Source organism: Penicillium canescens (assembly GCF_028828765.1).
Source record: "Penicillium canescens strain IBT 15451 chromosome Unknown utg000001l_segment0_segment0, whole genome shotgun sequence".
In the NCBI taxonomy this organism is placed as follows: Eukaryota; Fungi; Ascomycota; class Eurotiomycetes; order Eurotiales; family Aspergillaceae; genus Penicillium; species Penicillium canescens.
Genome location: NW_026703963.1, coordinates 2,729,305 through 2,757,098, shown reverse-complemented (window position 1 = coordinate 2,757,098; position 27,794 = coordinate 2,729,305). Strand labels below are relative to the sequence as shown.

The 27,794-nt window shown below is 51.4% G+C and overlaps 9 protein-coding genes across 9 annotated transcripts; 4 read left to right on the top strand and 5 right to left on the bottom strand.

The window, feature by feature from the left end:
- Positions 1 to 503: 503 nt before the first annotated feature.
- Positions 504 to 4,140, bottom strand: N7446_001041 (cation-transporting P-type ATPase PCA1; the record flags this gene model as incomplete). Its single annotated transcript, XM_058509808.1, has 2 exons — positions 504 to 3,451; positions 3,513 to 4,140. 2 exons carry the CDS (start codon positions 4,138 to 4,140, stop codon positions 504 to 506), a joined length of 3,576 nt encoding a protein of 1,191 aa, XP_058378787.1.
- A 1,579-nt stretch (positions 4,141 to 5,719) lies between these two features.
- N7446_001040 (RFX family transcription factor) lies at positions 5,720 to 8,464 on the bottom strand (the record flags this gene model as incomplete). Its single annotated transcript, XM_058509807.1, has 4 exons — positions 5,720 to 7,265; positions 7,316 to 7,630; positions 7,685 to 8,381; positions 8,440 to 8,464. The coding sequence occupies 4 exons, from the start codon at positions 8,462 to 8,464 to the stop codon at positions 5,720 to 5,722; spliced, it is 2,583 nt and encodes an 860-aa protein (XP_058378786.1).
- Positions 8,465 to 9,603: 1,139 nt separating this feature from the next.
- Positions 9,604 to 12,544, top strand: pldA (uncharacterized protein; the record flags this gene model as incomplete). The annotated part of the gene is made up of 8 exons (XM_058509806.1): positions 9,604 to 9,664; positions 9,713 to 10,113; positions 10,166 to 10,318; positions 10,372 to 10,993; positions 11,052 to 11,312; positions 11,362 to 11,822; positions 11,923 to 12,471; positions 12,530 to 12,544. 8 exons carry the CDS (start codon positions 9,604 to 9,606, stop codon positions 12,542 to 12,544), a joined length of 2,523 nt encoding a protein of 840 aa, XP_058378785.1.
- Positions 12,545 to 15,792: 3,248 nt separating this feature from the next.
- Positions 15,793 to 17,476, bottom strand: N7446_001038 (ribose phosphate diphosphokinase subunit PRS1; the record flags this gene model as incomplete). Its single annotated transcript, XM_058509805.1, has 5 exons — positions 15,793 to 15,823; positions 15,873 to 16,924; positions 16,979 to 17,099; positions 17,156 to 17,165; positions 17,218 to 17,476. 5 exons carry the CDS (start codon positions 17,474 to 17,476, stop codon positions 15,793 to 15,795), a joined length of 1,473 nt encoding a protein of 490 aa, XP_058378784.1.
- Positions 17,477 to 17,621: 145 nt separating this feature from the next.
- On the top strand, positions 17,622 to 18,428 carry N7446_001037 (bifunctional precorrin-2 dehydrogenase/sirohydrochlorin ferrochelatase MET8; the record flags this gene model as incomplete). Its single annotated transcript, XM_058509804.1, has 3 exons — positions 17,622 to 17,714; positions 17,772 to 18,253; positions 18,302 to 18,428. The coding sequence occupies 3 exons, from the start codon at positions 17,622 to 17,624 to the stop codon at positions 18,426 to 18,428; spliced, it is 702 nt and encodes a 233-aa protein (XP_058378783.1).
- Positions 18,429 to 18,577: 149 nt separating this feature from the next.
- On the bottom strand, positions 18,578 to 19,029 carry N7446_001036 (uncharacterized protein; the record flags this gene model as incomplete). The annotated part of the gene is made up of 2 exons (XM_058509803.1): positions 18,578 to 18,914; positions 18,965 to 19,029. 2 exons carry the CDS (start codon positions 19,027 to 19,029, stop codon positions 18,578 to 18,580), a joined length of 402 nt encoding a protein of 133 aa, XP_058378782.1.
- Positions 19,030 to 19,076: 47 nt separating this feature from the next.
- On the bottom strand, positions 19,077 to 24,448 carry N7446_001035 (Arf family guanine nucleotide exchange factor SEC7; the record flags this gene model as incomplete). The annotated part of the gene is made up of 2 exons (XM_058509802.1): positions 19,077 to 22,641; positions 22,692 to 24,448. 2 exons carry the CDS (start codon positions 24,446 to 24,448, stop codon positions 19,077 to 19,079), a joined length of 5,322 nt encoding a protein of 1,773 aa, XP_058378781.1.
- A 395-nt stretch (positions 24,449 to 24,843) lies between these two features.
- Positions 24,844 to 26,465, top strand: N7446_001034 (putative pyruvate dehydrogenase complex, dihydrolipoamide acetyltransferase component; the record flags this gene model as incomplete). Its single annotated transcript, XM_058509801.1, has 4 exons — positions 24,844 to 24,953; positions 25,012 to 25,061; positions 25,117 to 25,340; positions 25,398 to 26,465. The coding sequence occupies 4 exons, from the start codon at positions 24,844 to 24,846 to the stop codon at positions 26,463 to 26,465; spliced, it is 1,452 nt and encodes a 483-aa protein (XP_058378780.1).
- A 539-nt stretch (positions 26,466 to 27,004) lies between these two features.
- On the top strand, positions 27,005 to 27,676 carry N7446_001033 (uncharacterized protein; the record flags this gene model as incomplete). The annotated part of the gene is made up of 4 exons (XM_058509800.1): positions 27,005 to 27,055; positions 27,108 to 27,109; positions 27,166 to 27,579; positions 27,643 to 27,676. The coding sequence occupies 4 exons, from the start codon at positions 27,005 to 27,007 to the stop codon at positions 27,674 to 27,676; spliced, it is 501 nt and encodes a 166-aa protein (XP_058378779.1).
- Positions 27,677 to 27,794: the final 118 nt, after the last annotated feature.

The following is a 27,794-nucleotide window of genomic DNA, read 5'->3' as shown; positions in this document are numbered from 1 at the left end:
TAATCTGTATGGGGTCAATTTCAAAACCAGCCCCTGCTTAGCCTTATCACGGCATTAGATGTAATTAGACTTCAATGCCAATCCAGTCATTGTAATTACCGTATTCCCTTATGGAATGTTCTAGGGAGAGACCTAGAAGGGTTTTGTGGGGGGAGGAGATCTGGCGATTTAGCTTGATCCACGCCCACTTTCTTTCTTCTTTTCCGTAGCCTTCGTCTCGATCTACCTATTACATGACGAAGGCTGCAAGGCTGCGATAAATAGGTAGTTTGGAGCCAGTAGAACAGTAATCGGTGTGATATTCACTAACAACTTGGTGAGATGGGATAACTATTCTGAAACTCATCGGAAGGGGGATGGGAATGTTTGTTGAAAACAAATAAACGGGTGAATTGTTCGGTGGAAGCACGTTGGATGCCCCAGCTCTCCATATGTGAGACTACCAAGCCACTGAACCAGCACGTCCCAGAGTTACAACTGACGTGAAGTGCATGTAGTCCAAACTAGATCTTGGTCCATCGCAGAAGGGCTGCGGCGATAATGACAGGCAACACGCTGATAAGTTCACCCAGCCCGGCGAATTCAGGGGGAATCCTAGCTTTCACGAATGCCCCGGCAGCAAGAAGCACGGCAAATGTGTTGTAAATGAAGCTCCAACCGAAGTTAAATTTGATGCGCCGTACAGACACTTTGCTCGTATCCATTACAGTAATGATCCCGGATAGAGCTGGCCTCATTAACACCACATCGGCAGCAGCTTGCGCAATGTCGCTGCCTGCATTCATGTGAATGCCGACAGTAGCCTGCGCTAGCGCGACGGCATCGTTGGTTCCATCTCCGCAAAATATGACAACGGGCTCCTTAACATTCGATGGATCTCCCAAAAGATTCTTAATATAGGACTGCTTGTCAGATGGAGAGCTGTGGGCTTGGACATTCCTGTCTGGAATCCCTAGGATTGATGCCACTTTTTGAACGGGCTCGACATCATCACCCGATACCACGTGGACTGACACATTCCGTCTTAGTAGAGTGGTGACGACCTGAGAAGCGTCATCCCTAAGAGAGTCCTCGAGGCCAAAAACCGCACACAGTACACCGTCGATGGTAAAACAGAACGCAGTATAGCCCTGGAGAAGCACTGGCTGTACCAGTGGGTGGTTTTGGACATTGAGCCAGCGAGAATTTCCTCCTCGCATCGTCTGCCCAGCCATCTCACCCTCCATGCCTCGGCCGGTCAGACTTTTGGCTCCTGGGAAAGCTGTTGCAATAACTCCTTTGCGCCTTAGGTGGTCAGCAACTGCAACTGAGACCGGATGCTTGTTGTTGCTGATGAGGCCTAGGAGGAAGGGCAATCGTGATTCACCGTCCTCAAGACAGTGTTCGACGACTACACCTAGCTTACCCTGGGTCAGAGTTCCTGTTTTGTCAAAAACCACGTGAGACGTCTTATAGGCTACTTCGATGGCATCAGCGGACTTAAAGACCACCCCTTTCTCTGCCGCAATACCGCTTGCAAATACAACCACCATGGGAACGGCGAGGCCAATAGCACAGGGGCAGGAGACAATAAGCACGGTAATGGCGTAGGTGATCGACTGAACGGCTGCTTCTGATCCGGTCTTACCTTGGGCCGCCACACCAACTGCAATCCAGACGACAAACGTAGCAATGGCCAGGGCCACAATGACAGGGACAAAGTAAGAAGCCACTTTATCTGCCAGTTCTTGCATCTTTGGTTTGGATAGCTTAGCTTCATCCACCATTGCAGCGATGGCGGTGATAGTGTTGTCGCCGGGCAGTCGAGTGACCCGGACAAGTAAAGTTCCTGAGCCATTGATTGTCCCAGCAATAACGCGGGATTGAGGGCCCTTCTCGACAGGACGAGACTCCCCAGTGAGCATTGACTCGTTCACTTCAGATGAGCCAGACATAATGGTACCATCGGTCGGAATCCTCGTATCGGGGGCCACCATAAAAATGTCGCCGTATTGCAAAAGCCTGGCGTCGATTTCCCTACCCTCGACCGAGTTGAAACCGTCCACCAGGACAGCATTTTGGCTCTGAAGTGATCGAATAGAGATCGACTCGACTGCTTTCTGACGGGCAAGTGCGGCAACATAACGCCCAACCATGATTAGGGTGACCAAAAGTGTGCTGGTCTCGAAAAACTGGCCTGTTGACAATGAGTTGCCAGCAACGAGGTAGCCAAACGAGATAAGGGAAAAGATATAAGCTGCACTGGTGCTCAGAACAATAAGGAGATCCATCTCAATGACCTTCGAAAAGATAAGAGCCTTCAGCGCCTTTGGGTAAAATGGGCCTGCGACCATAACTTGAACTAGCGTTGCTAGAGCCAATGACGTAGAGCTGTAGGGTATTTCTCGCTCGGGAATCGGAGCCCACGCCAAGACCAAGACCGGAATGGTAAGAATCACAGAAAAAAGTGTGATATATCCGACTTGACGGACATGCTTTCTCCCAGCCCCGAGTGCTGAATCGCCGCGGGTAGGCGCTAGCCTCGCAACCCCTGCCCAATGTTTCTCTATGAGATCGCGTGCCCCAACAACCTCTGGATCAAATGAAACGCGAATTTCGTCCATGTTGACGGGAGATACGTCTATCACTCCTTCTGGCCATGGCCGATTGACGAACGTTGACGGATCCTCAGACGTAATAATATCCATGCTCGATCCGCTGCTGGTGATCACATCAAAATGAAACTCTGTAGTACGCTCTAGATGTTTCATCACATGTTTGACACTCGACATATTGAGATCCACGTCGAATTCAGCACGGGACAAGATGAGGCTCGTCTTTAAATTCCTGACACCTGACACTGTTGCTAAAGTTCTGTTCAGTTTCGTCTCGCAACCAGTGCAAGTCATGCCAGAAACCGAGAGAACGACATGCTCGATGTCCGTGTTCTGTCTCTCTAGGTCAGGGGCCATAGTAATATAGTCACTGTTTTTGCTCTCAATCCCGGTGCAGGCTCTGTTATCTAGCTTCGAGGATTTGGTGCTGGCACGAAATGGACTTTCAGAGGTGCAAAGAACGGGGATATTATCCCTAGAAGAAGCGCTCTTAGGTTTGCAGCAAGTCTTACCGGAACAGCTCTCCATAAAACCTTTCTCGGAGGGACACGCATTGCGCCGCTTTGGGCTTGCTTCAACATCTCTAAATGTAGATATGCCGTTTGCGCAACAGGAGTCAACCGAGTTACGCGAGCGTACCCTTTTCAGCGATTCTCTGGAGCTTCGTTCCCTCATCGGCGAAGGCATTCCTCGAGGAAGGCAGCATGTCTCTTTGCCTAGAGCAATAAGAGCACGGCAGATACATCCTAGAGTTGCTAGTGTAGTGGCATACTGTTCGCGAACAGCACGTCGATGATGATCGCAGGCTCTGCGTTGGGGCGCTTCATCTTTCTCAGGTCCCGATTTCAATGTCCCAGCTGCATTGAAGCTCAAGTTACTAAAGCCCCATGTAGGATACGCTAGCTCCAGTCAACGTACCTTGTAGGGTGGCTTCAACCCGCGGGGTGTCCGTTCCTGTATCACACTCGCGTAGAGCCAAGCGATCCAGACAAGTCTCGTCGCAGCAGGGGGCAGGTATGCCACTGCAACATTCTGGTGCATCCGATTCGGTAGGAGCAGAGTTGCTTGATGGAAGGGTGCTCGAGCAGCGTTTTGGGAGATGCGCGCGCATATAAGTATTGTTCTCTCCCTCGCTAGCTTCAATGACAAGACCTTCTTCGGAATCTCCCCCGGCCAAGTCACTAGGGGGTGAAACATCCGTGTTGCAACATGTCTCTGAAGGCTGATCATCGCAGCAACTTCCTGGACAGGTCTTTTGTTTGGAGGATCTAGAGGAATCATTGTCACGGCAGGCATTTGCCGGGCATTGGATGGAGGGTGGGGGATAGTTATTGTCGTTTTGGGCTTCCTCAATTTTGGTGTTGGCCGAGACGCTGCCGCAACAATCACCTTGACAACTTGTGTCCGGTGGCGCGCCGCCCTTATCACACCCGTCTTCTACAGTAATATCCAAGCTGCTGGCTTCAACGGCTCCGGGGTTGCCGCGTACTGTACTGACTACATCGTTCACTTGCGAGGTGGTTTGACTTCCCACATCGATTTGCATTGTTGAGTCGGACGGGGGTTCATTTGGTTGAGGGAGCGTAGCAGGCTGACAGCAGGAGCAACTCATAGTGCCCGTTCAAGGCTTTCTAACAAAATTGCGATGGCTTCGCTTGCGGTGTTGTAGTCGGTGTGTTTGGCGCTTGTTACAGACCGTACTTTACTGAGGGGTCATCGAACAACCAAGCCCCAGCACGACGCTGTCACGTGCATTTCTAATACTCTTGCATACCCCCAGCTTTCACTTTCGCTATAATCATTTCTTCCGTCGACCGAGTAGAGGGCTGAGCAGGGCTGAGCAGAAGTTGTTCCGCATTCGAGACACCCTCCGCTGTCCTACATTCTAATACAGTGAGGCTCAGCCACGAACCATACATTGACCCATTTTATGCACTAAGAACCAAGCTTGGTCAGAAGAGAGCAACCAACATAAACTGCCGGACGGAGAGTATACGAGGGCTCCCCCTAAGACACAGTCGGCCCGGGTGAAGGGACAACTTCCCGGGTAACGAAACGATGGTGTACATTTAAGCCCTCAGGGGGTGTGGGTGTACAATGGCAGCTACTACGGCAGGGCTAAGGCCAGTCAAGAGACTGTCTGTATGGACGGGGAGGACGGATGCGCATGCTGGTGTACAAAGAGCCGGGAGTCAACAACCTCACTCGCATTTGGGGCCTAAGACCGATCTCGGTCGGTCGAAGTGGTGTCGTCCTAGTTGATTTGCCCGTGATCTATGCTTATGGAGAAAACGGAGGGAAATAAAAGACAACCAGTGTGAGTGGAGAGGCCAATTTTAAGAGACCAGAAGCCTCCATTATCGGGCGGAAAACTGGTGTAGTGGTCTATGTAAGTAGGCCTGCCGAAGATGCTTAATGTGCCCAGGCAAGAGCATTCTTTTTCCCCTTTGTTATCCAGAGAAAGTGCGTTTCTTCAAAACGGAACCCTGTCAGTGGAAGAGAAATTGGGAAAAATCTACCAAAGGCGTGCATGAGATGGAGAGAAGCAGGCCTCTGGATTGAAGAATCACGAGTCAGATTGGAACCATGCGCGTGGTAAAAAGGAGTTTCGGGCTGGAAAGTTGGTTGTATGTTTATAGGCAAGGACAGAGGCCAACCTGTGAAGTCTGGGATTGTGACATTCGGTATTGCTCATTACTCTACTTCAATGGGCAAGAATATTCTCATTGGCAAGATTTACCAAAAATGGTAATACTGCAGAAAAGTAAGATAGTAAAACCCCTCGCAGGGAAAAGTCCGTACGTTGTAACTGCATATGTACAAGGGGACTCCGAGGAGACCCTAAAGTAACAGACAGGAAAGGGGGAAGCGTAACCAATTCAGTGCTGAATTCCGCCACACGCCAATTAAATGCTGTAGGAATGATGATCAGGGGGCCCGGTATAACGGGATCGCAAGGAAGTCTCATACAAGTTCCATGCTCGTGGCTCATCGCTTCGTGGAAACAAAGGGGATAACAAAAAATAACAAAAGAGAATCGTAAAACTCCGTCAGCCCAAAAAGAAATCATCCAAACAAAGGGGATATCCAACTCCAACTCATGAATCCAAATCAAAATTAAACCATTAGATGACGACCACATCGCCTTCGGCGTCGGCGGGATCGGAGACCATCATGTCTCCGTATTTACCAACTGCCATTAACATGGTATCATCTTCGAGGTCGATGGCACTGTCGTCATTGTTGTGGGCTTGAAAGCCCGGATCGGCGAGGGACAGTCGCTTCTCGTTGGGCGGGTGTTTAAAATCCGAATGGCCATTGGCAGAGACCTGGCCGTTTTGAGGCACAGGGCTGTCATTCGATTTGCTTTGGGAGGGCTGAGTCGCTTCAAAAGGGGATGGTTCGGGAGCAGCTTGCTTCATCTGAAAGTTTCCCAACGACTCCGGACCAAAAGTCGCACTCTGTAGGGACCCGGGAGTGTTACGCATGAATCCGCCCTTCTCAGCCTGCCAGACCATCATTTCGTGGAAGAAAACCTTGGTCATCCACCAGGCACTGAAGCTGGGGGCACCACCCAGGGTGAGTCGGTGCAGAACGCTGTCCCACAGGGCATCAACCTTCTCAATCACACACTGGGTACGGTGATGAGCGAAGGCAGCGGGAAGGTTTAGGATGAATTGGACCCATTTGTCTGGGAAATTGTACTCATCCCCGGGGGCACTTTCCACTGGGAACTTGTGGGCCTCGACAGAATCTGGCGAATCGGGACTGGTGAAAAAAGGTAAGGCCGTGGTAGGGTCTGCGTCATTCAATGGGGTGAGAAGGGCGCGAATATCATGCTTGAGAATCTGTTCCGCGGCCAGCTCCGCACAAGTCGGGATATTGGCCTTGGTCATCATGTCACGAGGGTTGACAAGAGTCTTGTAGTCGAACCACATCTGGTTCCGGTTGTCAGGATGGCAAAGCCAGGCGGCAGCAGCATTGGCAGCCTGGTTCACATCAAGCATGTGCTTGAGGAGGTTGCAGAAGATGTGTGCGGGAATCAGTCGTGCCAGTGAAACGTGAGTAGGTTGAGCCTTGAAAGTCTCAGAAATGTGGCCACAGAGTCTTTGCGAAATAGAGTTGAAGGCATCTAGAACCGGCTTGGGAACAACCTGGGTTGTCAGGGGGGCCACGAAAGCAATCATCTTCTGATACATCATCCAATCACACTCCTTGATCCACGGGGCAACGTTGGGGTGTGTCAACATCTTCTGGACAGGAACAGTCAATGTGCCGTGGAAAGCAGAGAAGTATTTCATGAGATTCCTTTCCTTGCAATAACGGAAGCTGTCGATGACTGAGATGCAGTGGGATCGGTAGAGAGCCGCAAGGGCTGCAGCGACTTTCAAGTCACTGTTCGCAGGTAGGTAAGGGCGGATATCTGGGAGTTGAAGGGCTTCGTTGTCGACCAGAGGATTCTCGTCCAGCGGCAATTGCAGCATTTGATGGATCATCTTTCCAGCTTGTTGGGCCACATTTTCACGGGTGATGGTGTCATCTGATCCATTGGGATTCTGAGATTGACAATTGCAATCGCCAGGCGCAGGGTTGCTCGGGAATCGAGGGGCAAACGAAGTGGTGGGAGAAGGAAACACGGCGGTGTCGGCGGTAGGCTGCTGTACACTGGCACTGGAAATGGTTAGCAGGGCACAATTGTATGCGAGGGCGTGGAACCTCACCTCCTCGAGCGCATCGCACTGGCAGGCCTTGAGGGCGGCAGGGGGCCATTTACACCTTGTGTGACTTGCGGGTTGAGTGGTGCAAGCTTTTGTTGCTTCTCCTCAATGACCGACAAGTCGACATAGTGGTACTTGGATTCTCCTCGGACTCCAAGTCGCCGAGTCTGCACATTGGGGAAGATGATGCGAACGAGCTTGCCAAAGGATGCAGGATTCAGTACTGAAACTCGCTCTGTGCCACAGTTCTCTGCGTAGCAGCAGTAGACGCGATCACGACGCACTGAACCAGTACTCTTGCGACAGTTTTCTCTCAGCCTATGACAGTGGTTAACTCCCATTACCTAGGTTGTTGCGAAGAATGTTTCTTACCAGATCATGGCGAAAACCTGCTTCACCTTTTCCGCCTTGCCTCCACCTCCTTCGTGCTTCATGACCTCTGCTGCCATCTGCTTCAGGGTCCATCCCTCATACTGGCGCAGTAATTTTCGTAGCTCCATATCATTTGCCAATGTCGAGCTAGCCCCCTTCCTCTTTTTCGCGCCTTGTTCAGACATTTCTTGATCCTCGGTGACGTGATCAGGCAAGTGGTTCTCAACGCCACTGTCATACATAGGCTGATATTGCGGAATTGCATGGATTGCATGCGGCATCGGTGGCTGTATTGGTTGGTGTGCGAGGGCGTGGTCGTGCATCGCGTGATTCTGGAATTCGTCTGCTCGAGGCATCGCGTTATGGTCGTGCATCGATTGGTCCAACGACGGGCTATTCGAGTGGTGGGAAAACTGGTGCCCAAATCGCATCAGCATATCCTCCGGGTTACCACCAAACATGTGTTGGCCCGGGACTTGCGAAGGCATAAACTGCGGAAATCCGTCGAGTTGTTGGTCTTGTGTTTGTTGTGTTGTACTCGAATGGATGCTCGCTGTCGAGCCTCGGGATCGAGGACGCCGGCCAGCTCTGGAGGCAGTTTCTGAACGTGCACGCATTGGGTCGGCCGTACCTGGTCGGCTCTGGGGGGCAATCTGTGTTGTCTGGGACACCACACTCCCCTGCGACTGGGCTCGAGCTTTGAAAGAGGTCAGGATGGGAGGAATAACATGGACCATGGTTCAGGGTCAACTTACCCAGTTCTGGCGGCATAATGCCCATTTGCGTCGTGGAGGAAGCGGTAACCACGGCGATGGCCCTGCACTTCACACTTCACGTCTCAAATAACCCAAAACCAAAATAACACACACCTAGAGACAAATAGAGCTCGCAATCCAAAATACAAAACCAAAAAACGAGTCGTAAGCCTACTGGGGCTGTTGAGGGCTGGCCGCGTGTGAGTCGAGGGAGGATAAACAGAAAAGGGCCGTTCCTCTGACAACGTTGTTTGGCCGGTCACGTGGCTGATGTAAGCATTCCTGGGCTTGTTTTTGTTTACATTGGAGCATTGCTCCCTTTAGTTAAGTTGCCGTGTAGTTCAGTTGTAGCTCGTTAGTTCACTCTGTGTTATTCTATTGTGATAACTATATATACTTATATATGTGTCGTTTTGATAGTCCGCCAAGGAAATACTGGTCAACACAAACCATCTAGAGAAGAACAAAGCAACAGTGCTTGGCGAAAATAACAATCTATAGATATTTTGTATGCCCCTATAGTATATCAAAATAGCATGGTTATACTACTATCCTCCGTGGACAATTCCTACGCGTCAGCGGCGCGGAGAGGAAAAACTTGGCATATTACATCATTGATCTTCAATCTGCACAGAATATCTCCAGGGGCTGATCTTTTTGGATATTGGACTGTTCAAATATTCTAGATTTATCAGATTCTATTGCCTTATTTAAACTTGATTATACTCTCGCATGTTTGCTGTAGAGTCACGAATCACAGTTCAGGCGGAGTATATATATCTCCACTGAGATCGACTCCCCACCAGATCTCTTCTATTTTTGTGTCTCCAGTAGTACATGTTCAGGATATATGTACCCATACTCTCTAATTTACTCTAGCTGTAGACAACATTAATATCAGTGAATACCCCTGCAATTGCCAAGAAACTAAGGTGGTCCGATATCGTTCCGGTACCACGGAAATATAGGCTCCACGCGGAAAAAGAGATGAAATCAGGAACAAATATGGGAGGTTGTGGCTGTAGATCCGCATCTCTCAAAAATCACAAATCATAAGACATCTGAACGCCGAGATCCGTAAGGCAGTAGGGCTGCCGTGATGTCACTTTATTATCTCCAAATTCCCCTCCCCTGACGTTTCCCCCTCCACAACTTCTCGCAATTATGCATAAATTCAAGGAAAAGTTTGAGCATTCAATCGACCATCTGGAGGGGTCTTTCAAAGGTCTGTAATAAAAATCTCCACTCTTGACCAAACACTGACTCTTTCCAGATACCCATCTTCACGATGTCAAAGCCGAAGCCACACACTTGAAGCACAGGGTGGGCAAGTTCTTCAACATTATAAACCCCAATCATCGCCATGATGAGGAGCATGAACAGGAAACAGACCGCAAGCGGTCTGCAATCACAGAGTCGCACCGCTTTAGGTCTTTTGCGCCCAGCCGCGAGGGCAATCGCGTCAAGTGGTATGTCGACGCTATGGATTATATGTGGGCAGTCTCCGAGGCTCTTGAGAAAGCGACCGAGACCATTTACATCGCCGATTGGTGGCTGTCCCCAGAATTGTTTATGCGTCGCCCTCCTGTGGAGCACCAGGAATGGCGGTTGGATCAGGTCTTGAAGCGCCGCGCGGAGGCTGGTGTCAAGATCTTTGTCATTGTCTACAAAGAGGTTGGTCTGATTGTCGGTTTATAATGATAGAGCCATATTTATATTCTTGCAGGTCAACCAAGCCCTGACTTGCAATTCGGCGCACACAAAACACGCGCTGCGGAACCTCTGCCCGGAGGGAACTCCTGGTTACGGCAACATTCGAGTGATGCGCCACCCTGATCACAATGTCTTTGAAAACGCAGCTGATATGACCCTTTACTGGGTATGTAGTCACTACTAACGGGGTTCACGTTGAGACAGGCTGACAGTAGACAGGCCCATCACGAGAAATTCATTGTAATCGACTACGCCGTAGCATTCATTGGAGGCATTGATCTCTGTTTCGGACGGTGGGATGTCAACCAGCACCCACTAGCAGACGTCCACCCAGCCGGTCTACGGGACGACATCTTCCCAGGCCAGGAATTCAACAATAACCGAATCATGGATTTCAAGGGCGTGGAAGACTGGCAGAGCAACGAAGTCAGCAAGGCTGACTACGGCCGCATGCCCTGGCACGATGTGGCCATGGGGTTAATGGGTGACTGTGTGTTTGATATCGCAGAGCATTTCGTCCTGCGCTGGAACTTTATCAAGCGGGACAAGTACAAGCGCAATCACGATATCGACTGGCTGCTTATGGAGGGCCGCACTGGTGAAGATGAAGATATCATCGCCGTACAGAGACCCAAGTACCCTTGCGGTGACTACATTCAGCATCCATTGACCCCTCTCTCGTCCAAGCCCCGTGGTGACGTGGGTACTGTGCGCGCTCAGATCGTGCGAAGCAGTGATGACTGGAGCAGTGGGATTCTGAACGAGCATAGTATCCAGAACGCGTATTGCGAGACTATCCGCAACGCTCAGCACTTTGTGTACATTGAGAACCAGTTCTTCAGTAAGCCAGCCTTCCTCGCCTTCCTCGAGAATGCATGCACTTTGGCTAACGTTCACAGTCACCGCTACTGGCGACCAGCAGCGTCCAATTTTCAACATGATTGGCCGCGCTATTGTCGATGCGTGCGTGAAAGCTGGTAAGGAAGGCCGCAAGTTCCGCGTCATTATCGTCATCCCTGCAATTCCCGGCTTCGCTGGTGATTTGCGTGATAATGCCGCGATGGGAACTCGGGCAATCATGGACTATCAGTACAAGTCGATTTGTCGTGGCGAGCACTCGATCTTTGGGCAGATCGAGAAAGAGGGCGTTGATCCCCGAGGTAGGTTCTCTTTCCCTTGTCAATGCAGTGCATCCTAACACGCATTCAGAGCATGTCTTCGTATTCGCCCTGCGCGCATACGACCGGATCAACAAGACGCCCGCTCTGGAAGAACTCGAGAAGCAAGCCGATGTTACATACCAGGATATCCAGCGCGGTATTGCCGAATCCATCATGAGTGAAAGTGTGCACCCGACGATCGGCAAAGAAGGTGACCAGAATGAGAAAGACTACACCGCCGACCCAAGTCAAAAGGAAGCCACCCTGCGGAAGCTGGAGAAGTTCGAAGAGAAGGCTGAACAGCGCAAGGCCAAGGATGGCTTCCACAGCAAGGACACCGTGTCGCACTGCACCATGTTGAACGGCGGTAAGATGTCCGACGAGAACTGGGAGGGTGACCCAGAGGCCGAGAAGGGCAATTTCGTCCAAGAGGAGCTGTACGTGCACGGCAAAGTGTGTATTGTCGACGACCGCACCGTGATCTGTGGCAGCGCCAACATCAACGATCGAGTAAGTTTAGCACGACGTCTCCAAAGTCTCACCCTTACCCCTCCACCCTCCACATTGTGACCCTTCATTTCTGTCCTGTATCATCGGCTGATAACCACAGTCGCAACTGGGATCGCACGACAGCGAACTAGCGATCGTTATGGAAGACCAAGACTTCATCGACAGCACCATGAACGGGAAACCCTACCGAGCGGCCCGATTGGCCGCAACGCTGCGGCGTCAACTCTGGCGTGAACACCTAGGCCTACTACCGGCACAAGAATACGACGCCACAGGACATCCCAACGCGCGATCGCCGACCGAATGCTTGAACGAGATCATCTCAGGCCCGGAGGACGAATTCGTGACGGATCCGCTGGGCGACGAGGTCTGGAACACCTGGACGTCGCAGGCGAGCGGGAACACAGAGACGTATCGGATGCTGTTCCGCGCCGATCCCGACGATAATATCAAGACCTTTGAAGATTATGACAATTTCCGACCGCGGGGCTCGCATAAGGAAGGCCACTTGTTCGACCCTTATATGCCTGCCAAGGATGTGCGAGAGAAACTCGATCTGATCAAGGGTCACCTTATTTGGTTGCCATTGGATTTCCTGCGTGATGCTGAAATGGCAGAACCTGGATTGGCTGTGAATCAGATTACTGAGGTGAGTACAGAGTAACCAGATTCTATGAAGGGAATGTTAATGCTAACGGGTCTGACAGAGTATCTACACCTAGTCTAGAAGTGATATTTTTGAATGTGTGAATATCTCTGATGTGTGAATATCTTTGCATGTGTGAATATCTGAATATGTGAATATCATTGAATATGATTTACAGAACATACAACAAAGTACATTGTGCGTACATTGGTACTTTTGGCCGGTGGAGCATGGAAGTATTGTTCCAAGCCACTGGGAACACGATTTGCCCTCATTTCCCCATTTTCTGTTTAGTCTTCTATTAGTCTCGTTTAGCCATTTTAGTTCTTTTTAGTCCCCTCTTAGTTTCGTTTAGTGCTTTTTCTCGAGGGTACGTATGCCGCAGTTCCGATACATCTCATTTTCACCCTGCAGCCACTCACACACCAACGTGGAAAACAATGGCCCAAGCACGGGATATAGCCCTGGCTTGGCGAGAAGATTATTGCCAATCTTTTTCCTTTCTCCACTACGGTCAAGACGAGAGGTTCGTTTCTATTCCTGGAGGGATGCGCAGCTCGCATACCGGATCTCAGACCGAAACCTTGAATTGCTCAGGGTGAAAATGAACTCGGTGAGACCCTGCATCTAGGGCGCAATTCAAGACCAGATCGACCGGTGAGAGGCTCTAGTTCTTATCGCCAAACTTGAAGTATACCGTACGAGCTATAGTCGGACCCTTGGCATTGCATAGATGTAGAACAGTATTTGGAATAAGCTTTGGAATAACATTCTCAGGGAATATCTAAATCGAAACAATAATGAGAACGGCATAGAATACACGACCAGTGGTCCAGAAAGAACCCACGATCCAGAAAGCCCGACAAAGACCCAGGTCTATAAACTCCAAGATGCAATGAAAAACAGGACTTTTGGAACACATCGAAAAATGCAAACAAAAGCGGATCTCAACCCGACCCCAAGGGGCTGGGCTGGTGGAGAAGACCCTTACTCCGTAGACGTAGAGACCTGTAAATGCCGGCAGATGCAGAAGTCTCTTTTGGGAAGTTAGTCACTGGCAAGGGCCAGGTCTCAGACCCGGGTTGGGACGCGAACTCACCTATGCTTTGGCATTGTGGCATGCATTGCAGCGACAATGGCCACAAATCTTGCAGCGCCAGATAGCCACAAAGGGTCCAGAGTTGCAGTCTGAGCACCGCCAGGTAAGGATGTTGCCGTTGGTAGCCTGGACAATGGCAAAGACATGACCGGAACACTGGTTGGCCATGATGGTGTGAAGAGGTGATATCAAACTGACGCTATAGTTAGTGTGATGAGGCTCGGACCCGGGACTCTGTCACGTACCAAGGAAGACCCGAGGGAGTGGAAGATAGCGTCGATCACCGGGAATGAGAGCTAAGCTCCTAGATTGGAGAGGAAAGATGGAGGGAAGAAGGGAGGTTAAAAGAGATGGAGACGGAGATGGGGTCAAAGTCAATTGCAAAGCAAGGCGTGGTCGAGGATAGAAAGTCAATTGAGAGAGACTGATGGAGCTAAAAATGCCAGGACGAGGCCATTATATACCCTCTCTCTCTCGATCTCAGAACACGGTGAGCAATCCCAGCAGTCGATGTCTAAACTGCCGACAGACCCTGCACGAATCCGTAATGACGCAGGTATCCGGGAAGAAATGAGGTCGTCATGGGAGAAAAGTAGAATTAAAGGAATTAAGAAGCCGATCTACCGAAAAGCTCATCTTGCATGGAACCACCGACGCCAGGCAGATCCTAGTTCGAGGACGAGATTCAGTCTCGATGGGTCATCGGGGCGAGTTGATTGGGAGGAATCGGTTAGTTCAGTTTGGGGGGAAAGCCGGAAGGGAGCCGAAGAGGAAGGGAAGTGGAGGAGATGGGAGGGGATTGGAGCAGGGGAAGACGAATACATCCAACCCTAAGTAAAACTAAGCAAAAAGAACAAATAGCAGTTCCGAATGTGTGGAAGATCGGGGCTTTGCATCCCAGCACTTCGGGTCGTCGATAATCTTGGATTTGGTGGATTTTTCCCTTTTTATACATCTCTTTTTTGCTATAATTTGACTCGATTTGTATTTCTGTGCTATTTTTCACTTAAATTCTAGCTTTATTTAAATTCAATTTCTATTTGAGACTTGTTTAATTCAATAATTCCTTTATTTCGCCTCTCTATCTATCTATTGTTCAGCCCCTGAACCCATAGACCCAGAGTCGATACATCAACTTAGACGCTTGGGCCGAGATCCACACGGGAATGTCACTATTTTCCCTTGTCCACATCGGATTTTCCTTAAAAAGTACTGAAAAAGTACCGGATCTTGAGGATATCCCTACGATCGGAACTCGACCCCCGCTGCATTAGTGCGCCGGCGCTTACACGGCCCAATTGCTTATTGAATAGCCGCAAAATGGACTTGTTGCAATTGTCGCTCTCTCACATTGTCCATCCCTGTCTCTGTTTCGGATGTCTAGAAGCCAAGACTCTCCAACGACTGGATAGGGCAGTTTCAATAAGAAACCCGGGTGGTACGCAACTCCGTTGACGGGAACTGGATCAGCTTTCGGAGAGAGCCACCTCTTCCGACGGGTGATGAATACAGATACTTTCTGGTACGTCCACCTGTCATACCTGTAGATTCAAATTAGGGCCAGGGCCGTTGCCAAAGGGGATTGGGGGCTATACTTAGTCCAGGGAAGTATATCTCCACCGGTCTATAACACACCGACACTTGTACACGACGATCACTGGACCGCGACCGAATGGCAAACCGCCTTCGAGAAGCAATCATGCAATTATTCACGGCCGACTGCATTTGGAAAGATATCGGGTCGGGTTTGCCACTCAGGAAGAGGTGGCTACGGGATTGGATCAGGTAAATTGAACTGAAATGAATTGGATTGAATTGAACTATTTGCTATCAAATTACTCATGTCGAGATCAACTCTTGCACCACTTCCACGGCCAGGGCCACTCGTCTCGAAAGAACTGGGAAAGGGGTGACACCTCCATGTTGGACGTTCCGAGGAGATCACAACATGAAGAAAGAAGAAGACCCGATGTTTGCTCTGCCAACGCTCCGTTAAGAACACCTTGTGGGTAACAAGATGCCCCTGCAGTACCCGAGTGCGGACTGCATCGCTGGGGTGAAGTGGATAGAAAGATCACTGCTACGCAAGGGAAGGGGATAATCGAACTGGTTCATTTCCGAATTAGGTATCATGTCATCAACGGGTTGCAGAGGAACCCTGCGCATCAATATGCAAAAACGCCGTCCTAGATGTAGTTCGTGCCTCGTAACGGCCATCTGCCTCATCAGTCGTTAAGGTGGAAGAGGGCCGAGACGCTGCTCGTTGTTAGTGGATGGTCACGCGACACAGCCGGTGGTAACAAACCTTTCGCCGTAATGGTGCCTCCGGATGCTCTCTGCCAATAGGCTGGACACATCAATAACAATCAGCTTCTTCGATCGCCGCAGCATCAACGGTGAGATCGGGAAGGTGTTGGTCACAACAATGTGGTCGATGGACGGGCAGGCCTCCATCTGGTCCAGTGACTCTTCGGTGAAAAGTCCGTGAGTAGCAATACAGTAGACCTTACTGGCGCCACCACGCTTCACAACAGTCTCGGCAGCTGCAATCCACGACCCGCTCTTGTCGATCATGTCATCGACAATGAAAACGGGTCGGTCGCGAACCTCGCCGACCAGCGTGATGGTCCTCTCGTCGGCGTGGCCACCGCAGACACTAGCTTCGTCATCAGACTCAACTGCGTCAAAGGAGCCACCGAGCGCGTGATCAGGAGGCTGCGACGAGGTGATGGAGATCATCGAGTTGAACATGGCGTCGGGGACGACCTCTGCACTTTCGTGGTTGCTGCCTGCCCCCGGCGTGGTGCCACCGGAATGTGAGTGTTCATTGGAGCGATAGTCATCATCAACCAATTGGCCTTGCACCAGACGCCCGGTGATGACATCCCGGACACGCACATCCGTATACTCATGGGCTGCTTCCAGCTCCGATGGGCGGCGAGCTGCAGGTGGGGTCTCGGGGCGTAAGAGCTGATCCTGGGAAGGGGGAGTAACCGGCTCCGGCTCTTCCGGGATAGGGGGAGTTGCAGGTGTTCTGTGAGAATTGTGCATGTGCAGCTCAAAATGCTGCGGGTCCTTAATCGCGCGATGATCTTCATCCACGGCATCGAAGAAGACCGTACTGTCAGTCATGGTGGCCACGGGGACCTTCGGGCGACGACGATCTGTCGTAACGATTCCGAAATTGAGCTTGAGGGTATCGGCCAACGAGGTGACTCGCTTGGTACCGCCTGCATTCTTGCTCACCACGACGGCGTCTTTCCAGCCAGCGACATTCATCCGGATCCAGCGCGCGATGAACGGTTCGGCAAAGAGGTTGTCGACCGGCTTTCCGAAGAACCCTTGCATCTGGGATGCCTAGGAGCCCATCAATATCCAAAGTATCAAACTGAACATCGCATAGAGACATACGTGCAGGTCCATGGTAATCACATGGTCCACGCCGGCGATCGTGAGGAGGTTGGCGAGCATGCGGGCCGTGATGGCACCACGATGACTCTTCTTCTTGGATTGGCGCGAATAGGGGAAATATCTCGTCTGCGTCAGCATTCACTGTAGTTTTGGAGTCAAACAGGACGGGCAGCATACGGCATGACCGCTGGACAGAGTTAGTTTGAGAGCTCACTATTCTCGGGTCAGCGACGACATACCTGTAATCGACTTCGCTGAGCCACCCTTGCATGCTGAAATCATGATCAGGAGCTCCATTACGCTGTCGTTAATCTTCTCGCTGCCACTTTGAACGATGTAGACATCCTGGTTCCGCACTGAGGTACCGATATTGACACTGGTCTCGCCATTGGCGAACTTCCCCAGGTTAGCTTTGGCAGGCACAGTGCCTAGCCTCTCGCAGATAGTATCTGCGAGGGCGGGGTGAGAATTCCCCGAGAAGATTTGGACACCACGCATTGTTGAGTGAAGAAGAGAAAAAGTTGAAGGAAGAAAAAAAAGGTCAGAAAGAGAAAAGTTCACTAGCGGAGGTGGTCTACACGGCCCGCCGTACATGGGGGGGCATCGATGGCTGATAGTTGCATCATCATCCCACCATCCCACCATGTCAAAATTCCCAGAAGTCCAGGGTGGTGGCTCGCTGATCCTGGCCTGGCAGATCAGAGATAAACATGTGTTAGTAGTGGGCGGCGGAGAGGTATGTGTTCCGTACCTGTTGATCTCCGAGCTATGACTGATCTATATATTCCGCTAGGTTGCTGCAGGGCGCATCCTGCATGCTCTCAATGCCGATGCACGAGTGACAGTGGTCTGTCCAGCTGCCGGACTTAACGAGGAGGTGGCATTCCGAGTGTCCGAGAAGCAAGTCTCGCACGTTGATCGCAATTTCCAACCCAGCGACCTTGATGATGCGGATATGGTGCTCTGTGCCATTGACGACCCGGAAGCCTCAACTCAGGTCTGGAAGCTGTGCAAGGAAAGGCGCATTGCAGCAAACATTGCTGATGTACCATCGGAGTGCGATTTCTACTTTGGCAGTGTTCATCGCGACGGACCATTGCAGGTGATGGTCAGCACCAACGGGAACGGCCCCAAGCTGGCTAGTATCGTGCGAAAGAAGATCGCCGAGACTTTGCCGGGGAATATGGGGGCTGCAATTGAGAATGTGGGAAAGCTCCGGAAGAAACTCCGGGAAATAGCCCCCAATCCGGACCAAGGACCCAAGAGAATGAAATGGTAGGTCACTTCTTCTATCCTTCCGAGCTACAACCTAACAAAGTACAGGATGTCCGGCGTGTGCGAACAATGGAGCTTGGAACAGCTTGTGGAGATGAGCGAGCGTGATATGGATAGTGTGCTCACCTACTACGAGTCGGGCAAGATCCCCACGTTCCAGGAAGTCCAAAAGTGAAAATGAAATCAAATTAACGGAAATTTTGTCTTATCAATACAGCTATGCATCTCTAAAAGTAAAACCAAAATGTGTAAAAGGCCCGAAAAGCCGGGTTATAAGAACGCCAAAGACAAGACCGCGAGGATATCCAAGAATAGTACACAAAATCAGACCTGGCTGTCACGGCGCGACGCCTTCTGAGAGACGGAGCTCCGCGGGCTGATCGGGGCGTCCAGGGGGTTTGGCGGAGCAACGCCCAGTCGGACCTCGCCGATGCGGCGCAGTAGGGACTGAAGAGCGACGCGGATCTCAGGGTTAAGATCACGGCTCAGCAACTCAACTCCGAGCGGGTAGAACGTCCCAATGTGTTTATCAAAGTCCTGTTGCGGGAAGTTGGTGTATCCGTCGATGACATCCACCACCACAGGACGCCAGGCGACAATGTTGCGGTGTTGGGTGTCCTCTTCCAGACGGACGAAGCTGCGAATGATATCCGCACAGAGACTAGAAAGGGGTTAGCGATGAATAATGAGTACGAAAAGAAATTAACGTACGGAATGAGTGCGGCCTCGGTCTCGGCGCGACTACTCTGTCTCTCCTCCCGCTCGTCGTGGTACATCCGGAAGAGAATATGCACATAAGTGGAGGCACTGCCGCTCTCCTGCTTCAACAAGTTGGGGGTTGCTTCATGAAGCCCTGGCGCCAGAGCTGCATCCGCAAGTCCTTGTCCTCGTTGAATTTCTTAGCGAACTGATAGCTCTTCTTCAGCAAGCCCATGAGTCGGAGAAGCTCTCCACTGGGGATCTGTGCATAGACGTTTTCGTTCGAGAACAATTCATGAACCGTTTCAATCATGAGCAACTGCAGAACACAGTTGGTGATGATGCGATTGAAATGCCGGCGTCGTGCAGCAGTGACAGCTGCAGGTTGTTGCTGGTCTGATTGAGGTCGGTAATCCTCTAATTCGGCACGAGCCTCACTTTGTACCGGGGGATCTCCGCTTTCTTGAAGAGAAGTTGTACTTTGCGATCCGTTGGTATGCAGCGCTTCGGGTGAATATTCGCCTGTGGCTGCAGCCGCAGAGGCAGCATCGGGAGTCTGGGACATGTCCCCATTTACGGCATCCGCCGGCTTTGACATAGACACCGCAGCAGTGAAGAGCTCATACGCAGTCGTCTTGCTGAAAAGCTCAACGAAAGCCCCAACAATCTGGGACCAGTGCTCTTGCTGGAACTTGGCAACATTCTGCAGAATTAACTGTTGCAGGCAGTTACTGCCAATGCGTGCAATCGTGTCGTTTTCTTGACAGATACACAGGGTCAACAGTTCCAAGAAGCGGCTCAGCATGTATTCCAACGCATCGAAATAATGAGTGAAGAGAGTGATCATGTTTCGCAACGCCTGGATCATTGTAGTGGATAGCCAAACCGAAAGATCCTCGTGGTTGGGAACCTTGGACATTTCTGACTTTGACTGCAAGACTACAAAGATTGGGTAAAGCAGCTGTCTCCAGAGAACATCCCAGAAGTCTCTGGGGAAGTTACCACCGTGTCGGACCAAGGTATCGAAGAGGTATGTGAGTGCTCGGGAGCGCACCTCGAGGTCATCGCCCGTCATAAGCACATCCTGGAATGCAATGAGAATAGGGTACCAGAACTGCTCCTCTTGTGATTGACGAGTAAGTTGCTTGGCAAGGTTGGTTCCATTGTCCTGGAAAGTGGCCGCGGAGGCGGCATCACGGTGGGACAATGGGCATTCAGGGGTTCGCAACATCTTGGTGACGGTTGACTTCAATGTCTCAATTGCCTGCAAGGATTTCTTCTGGAACTTGGAGTTCTTCGAGAATTCAGTGAGACAGACAATGAGGTCTGCAAAGGCGCCTTGGGTGATCACAACTCCAAACCTGGTGTTGTAGACTTGAGTGACATGATCAAAGGCCATGCTAACAATTCCCTCATAGGGTTCCCGAGCAGCAACAGTAAAGACACCAAACATGGTCTTCCAGCCAGAGCGGATGTTGTCGCCACGTGCCTGGATCATCTGGATCAGACACCGAAGAATCATGTCCTTGACAGCAGCAGTAGTGCTGTTTGCCATCACATGCTCGAAGGGCTTGAGGAAGTCCTTTTGAAACTTGAAACCAGGCAGCTCCTCGATCTCCATGAAACGCATGGAAAGCTGTCGAAGGGAGTCCAATGCAAAGAAGACAACAGTGGTGTTTGAGTGACAGCCGACATGGTTGAAGTGCTGACCCAGCACCTCCCAGATCTTGGACCACTCAATCCTGACACGCGTCATGTTGTAGTAACTGATTTCAACCAATTTCTGCAGACTGTAGGTTCGGGGCGAATCAGTGTGGCCGGAAGATTGGATCTCTTGCCAGCTGACTTCACTCAAGGCCCTAACGAACTCGATGATGGCCTCGTGTGACAGGTTTGCGGTGTTGGTAAAGATACGGTCCACGCCACGGATCATGTCTGCTGAGCGGCTTTCCATGGCGATTTCTGGACGGAAAGCAGCCGGTCCGTTTATAGAGCGCGGGCGAGCACGTCTTGTACTTTGCATGGACCTGCGAGAAGCATCCGCCGATGAAGGCACCCGTGAAACATCAGGCAACGATCCTTCATCGACACCATCACTCAGAAGCTGAAGACGGTCAAGCTGGCTGACACAAGTCAGGACATCGCGCCATGAGCCCTGGAGGTGGTTGCCCTCGGTAAGAGCGACGTCAAGCAAGGCCTTCAGAGCCTCGAAATTCTTCGGCATCATCTCCCTTACGTTTCCAAGGTTGGTGAACTTCGCCAGTGCAGTCACGAATGCCACACGAGGAGTCTCCAGGTCGAAGGCGCAGCTGATCCGAATGGCCAGCTTGAGTCCTTCCATACAGAGTCGGATAGTTTGGATGTTCTGAGTGTCCTGCATTGGTGCAGACAATCCAGACAGGAAAGACATCCAGGTGACGTTGAACATTGACCCAACATGGCGCTCCGAGGTTGCAGGGATGAAACGCGAGAGCGCATCTTTGACAGCTGTCTTGCGCTGAGCTCGAATGAGGGAGCGGTAAAGCTGTTCTGTCTTGTTGGCCATCTCTTCCGAAGCCTGGGAATACTTCTCGCCCTGGATGTCTCGTCCGACGGTAGCAAACACCTGTCCGGCTCTTGTGGCAAGGCCGGTAGGAGCGGCGGGTTGAGCGCTTAAGTTGGCAGCATGTTCTTGCTCCGTGTCAAGAACAATTTCATTGCTTCCAATCTCTTCATAGATAGCCCCAAGATAGTCAGCGGGCAAGTCTTGATTGTCGTTGATACCACGGTTGTTCTTGACAAAGTCTTCCTTTGTCATACGACGGCCCTTCATCTTTGAACTGTGCTGATCAGTGTTGAGCAAAATTACGGAGTATGCCAACACATATGCGGTGTCCGCATTGGCGAACGCATTGGGGTTTTGGGTGGTGTATCGCTCCGCAAACTTCAGCATAAACCGATCAATCTTTTGGGCTTCACCAGGCAGGCGGAAATGCTGCAAGAAGGAGCGCAGAGAGTCAACGAAACGGCGCTTTGTAAACTCCATCAGGTCGACAAATGCATGCATAATAGCAATGTTCTCTGGCTCTCCTTCGCCCAAGTACTCTCCCAGCGTAGCCTTGTCGATACGGTCATTGCGGAGCAAGAAGCTAGCAATATCTTCAGGCGACTCCGAACTAATGAAGCCTTCTTGAAGGAAGGCTTTGATTCCGCGTTTCGGCTTGAAGTTGAATTGTTGAATAGCATTTGTGAGGGCAATCTTGCGCTGCTTGACCTTTTCAATCTGGTTCGGGTCGTCCTCGGGCAGAGGTGTGGATCGTCCAGTCCCGCCTTCATGGGTTTCAGGGCGTGGTGAAATAAGGACGCTTGTGTCTAAGGACTCGCGGGAATTGTCAATCGACTTTGACGGAACAGCCGTTTCGGGTTGTTCGTCCAGTCGCTGGGCAGCCCAGTTGTCTAGCGAGCGCAGCATCTCAACAAGACACTCAATAGCCTGTTGCTTCAAACCGTACTCCGGGGGAATATGTGGCATTGAGGATGGAGGAGTAGGCACAATGTGCGCACTTGTCAAGGAAAGGGGAAGGGTTCCTCGGTGATGCCATTCCGAGCCAATACTTGTCATTTTAACATGCTGTTCTTGGTACTGCTGTTGCTGAGAAGCTGACGTAACGACAGGCACACTTGCGTAACGTGAGAGTTGTTCAATGATACTAAAAATGTTAGTTGAGGTGGAGCAGAGTCGATTTTGAGAATCACATACTTCTGGAAGATATTCTCCAAGGCGGTGCGATCACAATCGTAGTTGAGATAAATTTCAACCAAAGCCCGCGGGTCACCACCGAGCCTCTCTAGTACTTCCATGAAATATTGCTTTTGGAACGCAGGAGCCGCGCGTTTTTCGAGAATGGCCAAGTAGATTTCTTTCAGGAACACTTCCAGCTCCTTCTTCATCATGACTCTCATGTCCTTCAGCATCAGCCAGAAGATCTCACAGCAGACCTTGAAGACATGAGGCACAGCACTGGAGCCATTGCGACTCAGACTGAGGCACAGATGAGGTCGTACTGCCAGGAGGAGTGTCATTCCATCTGTGCTGGAGGAGCTGTTCTTGATCGCAGCAAGAGGAGAGGTGAATGTTGCGGTGTGGTTGTTGATGAGATAGTGGATGAGGTGCAGCGAGAGAAGCTTCGATCTCATGTTCTGAGACTTCACATCTTGTTGCTGCTCATGAGACAAAACCTTGTGGCTCAGCTTGCACAGGGCCCGGAAAACAAGGAAGGCGTCTTTAACGTAGATCTCGTCTACCTCGTCCTCGGCCGAGCTGTCATCATCCTTCTCCTCGGGAATGCCGGACATTGACCGCGTGACTGACCGCTTAGCGCGAGTGACTGTTGTGGGCGCATTATCGTTGACAGTGGTCACTTCCTTGGGTGATTCGAAGCTCTGCAGGGTGAGCTTTTCGGCGGTAGGCTCCTTGGTGACAGGTTGGTCTGCCACAGACACCGAGGCTGCCTCCGAAGTCTGACCCACATCACTGGCCGAGGCATCGAGTGTTGAGGATGGATTCTCTACCTCGCGGGTTCGGAGTTCCTTGAGGTCCAATCGTACTCGCACACGGTCAAAGACCGTGCTGACCATTTGTGTGAGGGATCCCTGGGCGATTTGCTGGTTTTGGCTGGATTTCGAGTAGATGAAAATGTTGTAGATCTGACGGACGGCTTTCAGGAGACCAGCTCCATGGACCACGATCTTGTCATTCAAGACCGCCGCCAGTAGCGATTTGATGATTTGCTGCTGGATCTCAATCGCTGTAGCTTCATTTTCGAAACAATCGCAAATAGCATCGATAGCGCGTTCAATCAACGGAGGATGGCTGGGGGTGGCTTCGTTGTCTGTCTCGGCGGAGGGGAATGCGAAATAGGAGTATGTGATCAGCTTTCCGATACAGTCCAATGCGGTGACCTGCAGGGGAATGCTGAGGGTTTTGCTTGCCAAGTGCAGAGGGCGGAAAATGAGCTCCGGGTCAATTGGTTGCCCATCGGTCTGCTTGATGTTGGTCAAGGCGACCCGTGTGGCTTCCTCCAATTTCTTGTCTCTCCGGGCATCCCGCGAGGCAGCAATATTGTCCAGGGCCGTCACAATAAACACAGTAGAACTGACTGCACCTGACCGTTGTGTCATGAAAGTAGCCGTTGTTGACCGCGAGTCCGATCGCAAGCGACTTTCCGCGACATTGTCGTCTTCCGGGGTTGGTTCCTGAATTTCAGGCGGACTGTCTGTTTTGGGTTCTTGTTCGGTTTGTTCAGAATCATCCTTGGGTGGCACCTCTGGCTTTTCCTCATCGTCCTGCTCTTCTGGTATTTCCTCGTTCTCTTCGATGGGGGTTTCCAACGGATTGGTCTGCTCGGGCGGTGTTGGCTCAGAATCTAGAGCTGTAGGAGATACATCTGTAGTCTCCACGGGTTTCTCGGGCATCTCAGATTGGGTCGGCTCGGGGCCGGATGCGACATCCGCCATGGTCAGGTAGACTCCGGGCGGAGCAATTTAATTAGATCAAAAACATCGAACGAACAAATGTAGTGGAGCTGTACTTTGCACAATCGCAATGACATGTTACGGGGATGCGTGTCTTCTCCGAATCGGGACTGGTGCATGCTGACATATTATGCTAACATAATCCGCTGACTCATGTCTTACCTAACCTCTCTCGGAAAAGGCCGCTCACCGGTGAGAAACCTAAGGTACCTTAGCTCAACAGAAAAGTTCGTGATTTAGAGACATCTCCTTCCACCCCAACCCCATCCAATCTTGGCTCTCCACGTCCACCTTGTGCCGGGTATTTCCAATTCCTTCATCTCAGTGTTGAGGGCCTTTATTTCTTTCATTTTCCAACCGCGATAGTCTCAGGCACCATGGTTGCGTCAGCTGTCAGGATGCGCACCCCGAGTGCCATGTTCATGTCCAGAGGTGCCGCTGCTATGCGCCGGCCCCAGGTTTCCTACAAGTTCCAGGAGGTTATCCAGTATGTTTTGATGTGAATTGCTGGTCTGATCTGATACTAATGGGCTTCTCGCGCGCAGGAACCAATTGCCCACCCTCTCCGCTCTTTCCCGCTACTATGCCTCCAAGTGTATGGACCATCTCCTCTGTCGTGCAATACCAATTCTAACATGACAATCTCACAGCCTTCCCTCCCCACACACTCATCAGCATGCCCGCCCTTTCGCCGACAATGACCGCGGGAAACATCGGCACCTGGCAGAAGAAGGCCGGAGACGCCCTCCAGCCCGGTGATGTTTTGGTGGAGATTGAGACCGATAAGGCTCAGATGGACTTCGAGTTCCAGGACGAGGGTATCCTCGCCAAGGTTCTGAAGGAATCTGGTGAGAAGGATGTCGCTGTTGGCGCGGTAAGAAATTTCCCGAATTTACCCGCGGGCATCAAACTGACTTGCTTCCCCTTTTAGCCCATCGCTGTCCTTGTTGAGGAGGGTGCCGATGTCTCCGCCTTCGAGTCCTTCACACTGGCTGATGCTGGTGGTGACAAGCCTGCCCCCGCTGAGAAGAAGGAGGAGCCAAAGAGCGCTGAGCCCTCGACCCCGGCCCCCGCCCCGGAGCAGCCCGCTGCGCAGGAACCCGAGACTTCGGGTGAGAAGCTCCAGCCCGCTCTTGAGCGTGAGGCCTCTATCAGCCCCGCTGCCAAGGCCCTCGCCCTCGAGAAGGGTGTGCCTATCAAGGGCCTCAAGGGTACTGGCCGTGGTGGTGTGATCACCAAGGAGGACATTGAGAAGTACAAGCCCGCCGCCTCCGCCGCCGCCGGTCCCGCCTACGAGGACATCCCAATCTCCTCCATGCGCAAGACCATTGCCAACCGTCTGAAGCAGTCCATGGCCGAGAACCCCCACTACTTCGTCTCCACCACCCTGTCGGTCACTAAGCTCATGAAGCTCCGCCAGGCTCTGAACGCCTCCTCCGAGGGCAAGTACAAGCTCTCCGTCAACGACTTCCTCGTCAAGGCTTGCGCCGTTGCCCTCCAGAAGGTTCCCCAGGTCAACTCCAGCTGGCAGGAGGTTGACGGCCAGGCCGTCATCCGCCAGCACAAGACCGCTGACATCAGCGTCGCTGTGGCCACTCCCGTTGGTCTGATCACCCCCGTTGTCAAGAACGTCTCCGGCCTCGGTCTCTCCAGCATCTCCAACCAGATCAAGGACCTTGGCAAGCGTGCCCGTGACAACAAGCTCAAGCCCGAGGAGTACCAAGGCGGCACCTTCACCATCAGCAACATGGGCATGAACCCCGCCGTTGAGCGCTTTACTGCTGTCATCAACCCCCCGCAGGCCGGTATCCTGGCTGTTGGCACCACCCGCAAGGTTGCTGTCCCTGTCGAGACCGAGGAGGGCACCGTCACCGAGTGGGATGACCAGATCATCGTCACTGGTAGCTTCGACCACAAGGTGGTTGACGGCGCCGTCGGCGGTGAATGGATCAAGGAGCTGAAGAAGGTCGTCGAGAACCCCCTGGAGCTTTTGCTGTAAAAGCAAAGTCCGATGTTCCGACTCTCATCTTGTAATCTGTATTAAAACACTTTGCCTCCCCCATTAGACCACTACATAGGTCCCTTTTGTTTTTGATCTATTTTAGCAGCTTTCAATCAATTTCTGTCTACTTCTTATATATTATCTTCGTACGGAGTATTGTGGAGTGGTGTTCCGGACAACGTAGGTGGCTGACCACGCAGGGCAACCTAAGTAAAGACGAGTGTGGTCATATAAGTAATGGTGAATTGTCACTATTTGCAACTATATACTATATCAGTATATAATTTTAAAATAGCAACCCACATAGAGCCCTGGAGAGTATACAGTGAAGTCAACACGGGAAGAATCTACGGATGGAGAACCCTGGCAGTGGGCCCAGGTCATGACGTGATGTCACACCCCCCAAGGTATAAAACCTTCACTTTCCCCTCCCTTGTTCTCTTCATCCACGCTCTTGGTAAGTGATTTACTTCTTTGCTAGATGTGTTTCAGGTGTTGACTGAATTACAGAACCATCATCTCATACTGTAATCACTATGTCATACGCCGACGCTGCTGCAAAGGGCCCTAAGCAGGCCCCCGAGGAGGTAAGTGCGCAAATCTCTGAACCTATGTCGCAATACTAACATCAAATCACAGGCGTAAGTAACTATCTATCAAAGGTCCAAAGGTCCCTGCCAGCTAACACAGACCTCAGTCGTGCTCCTTACGTTGGAGGAGTCTACAAGGACGAATCCGAGAGCACAGCTTCGCTGATCGATGTCGACGGACCCCACGTGCAATCTGTAGAGCCGGAGTTCCTCAAGCAGGATGTCCAGACTACCACTCAGGCTGAGCGGATAGAGCGCGAAGCCGAAGAGAAGGAGAAGCAGCGCGCAAGCGAGGATGCCGAGAAGAAGGCCAAGGCCCGCAAGGCTAAGGCCAGCGGCATCCGTGAAAACACCAGCAACCCCGTCTTTCTTGCCAACGCTGCTATCGCGACTCTCGTTGGTGCCGGTCTCGGCTTCGGTGCTTATCGGCAACACACGCAGGGCAGGCTGTCCTGGGAGCTCGTTGGATTGTCTGCTGGTGCTGTTGGCGTCTTTGGCGCGGTGGACTACTTCGTCAGCAAGTAAGTGCATTGACAGCTTCACAGTTGGAGGTGATCTGGTTCGTATTGCTAACATATATATAGGTGGTTCTTGCAGAACAAGTTCCCCCCGAAATAGATGTGCGGCGTTCCATCTCTTTTCTGGTGTTGCCTGATTGCTTTCTGTTTTGATATACCATCCCTGCTCTATTGCGGTTTTGCATTTTGTTTATTTGGCGATAATGGAGTCGGACCGG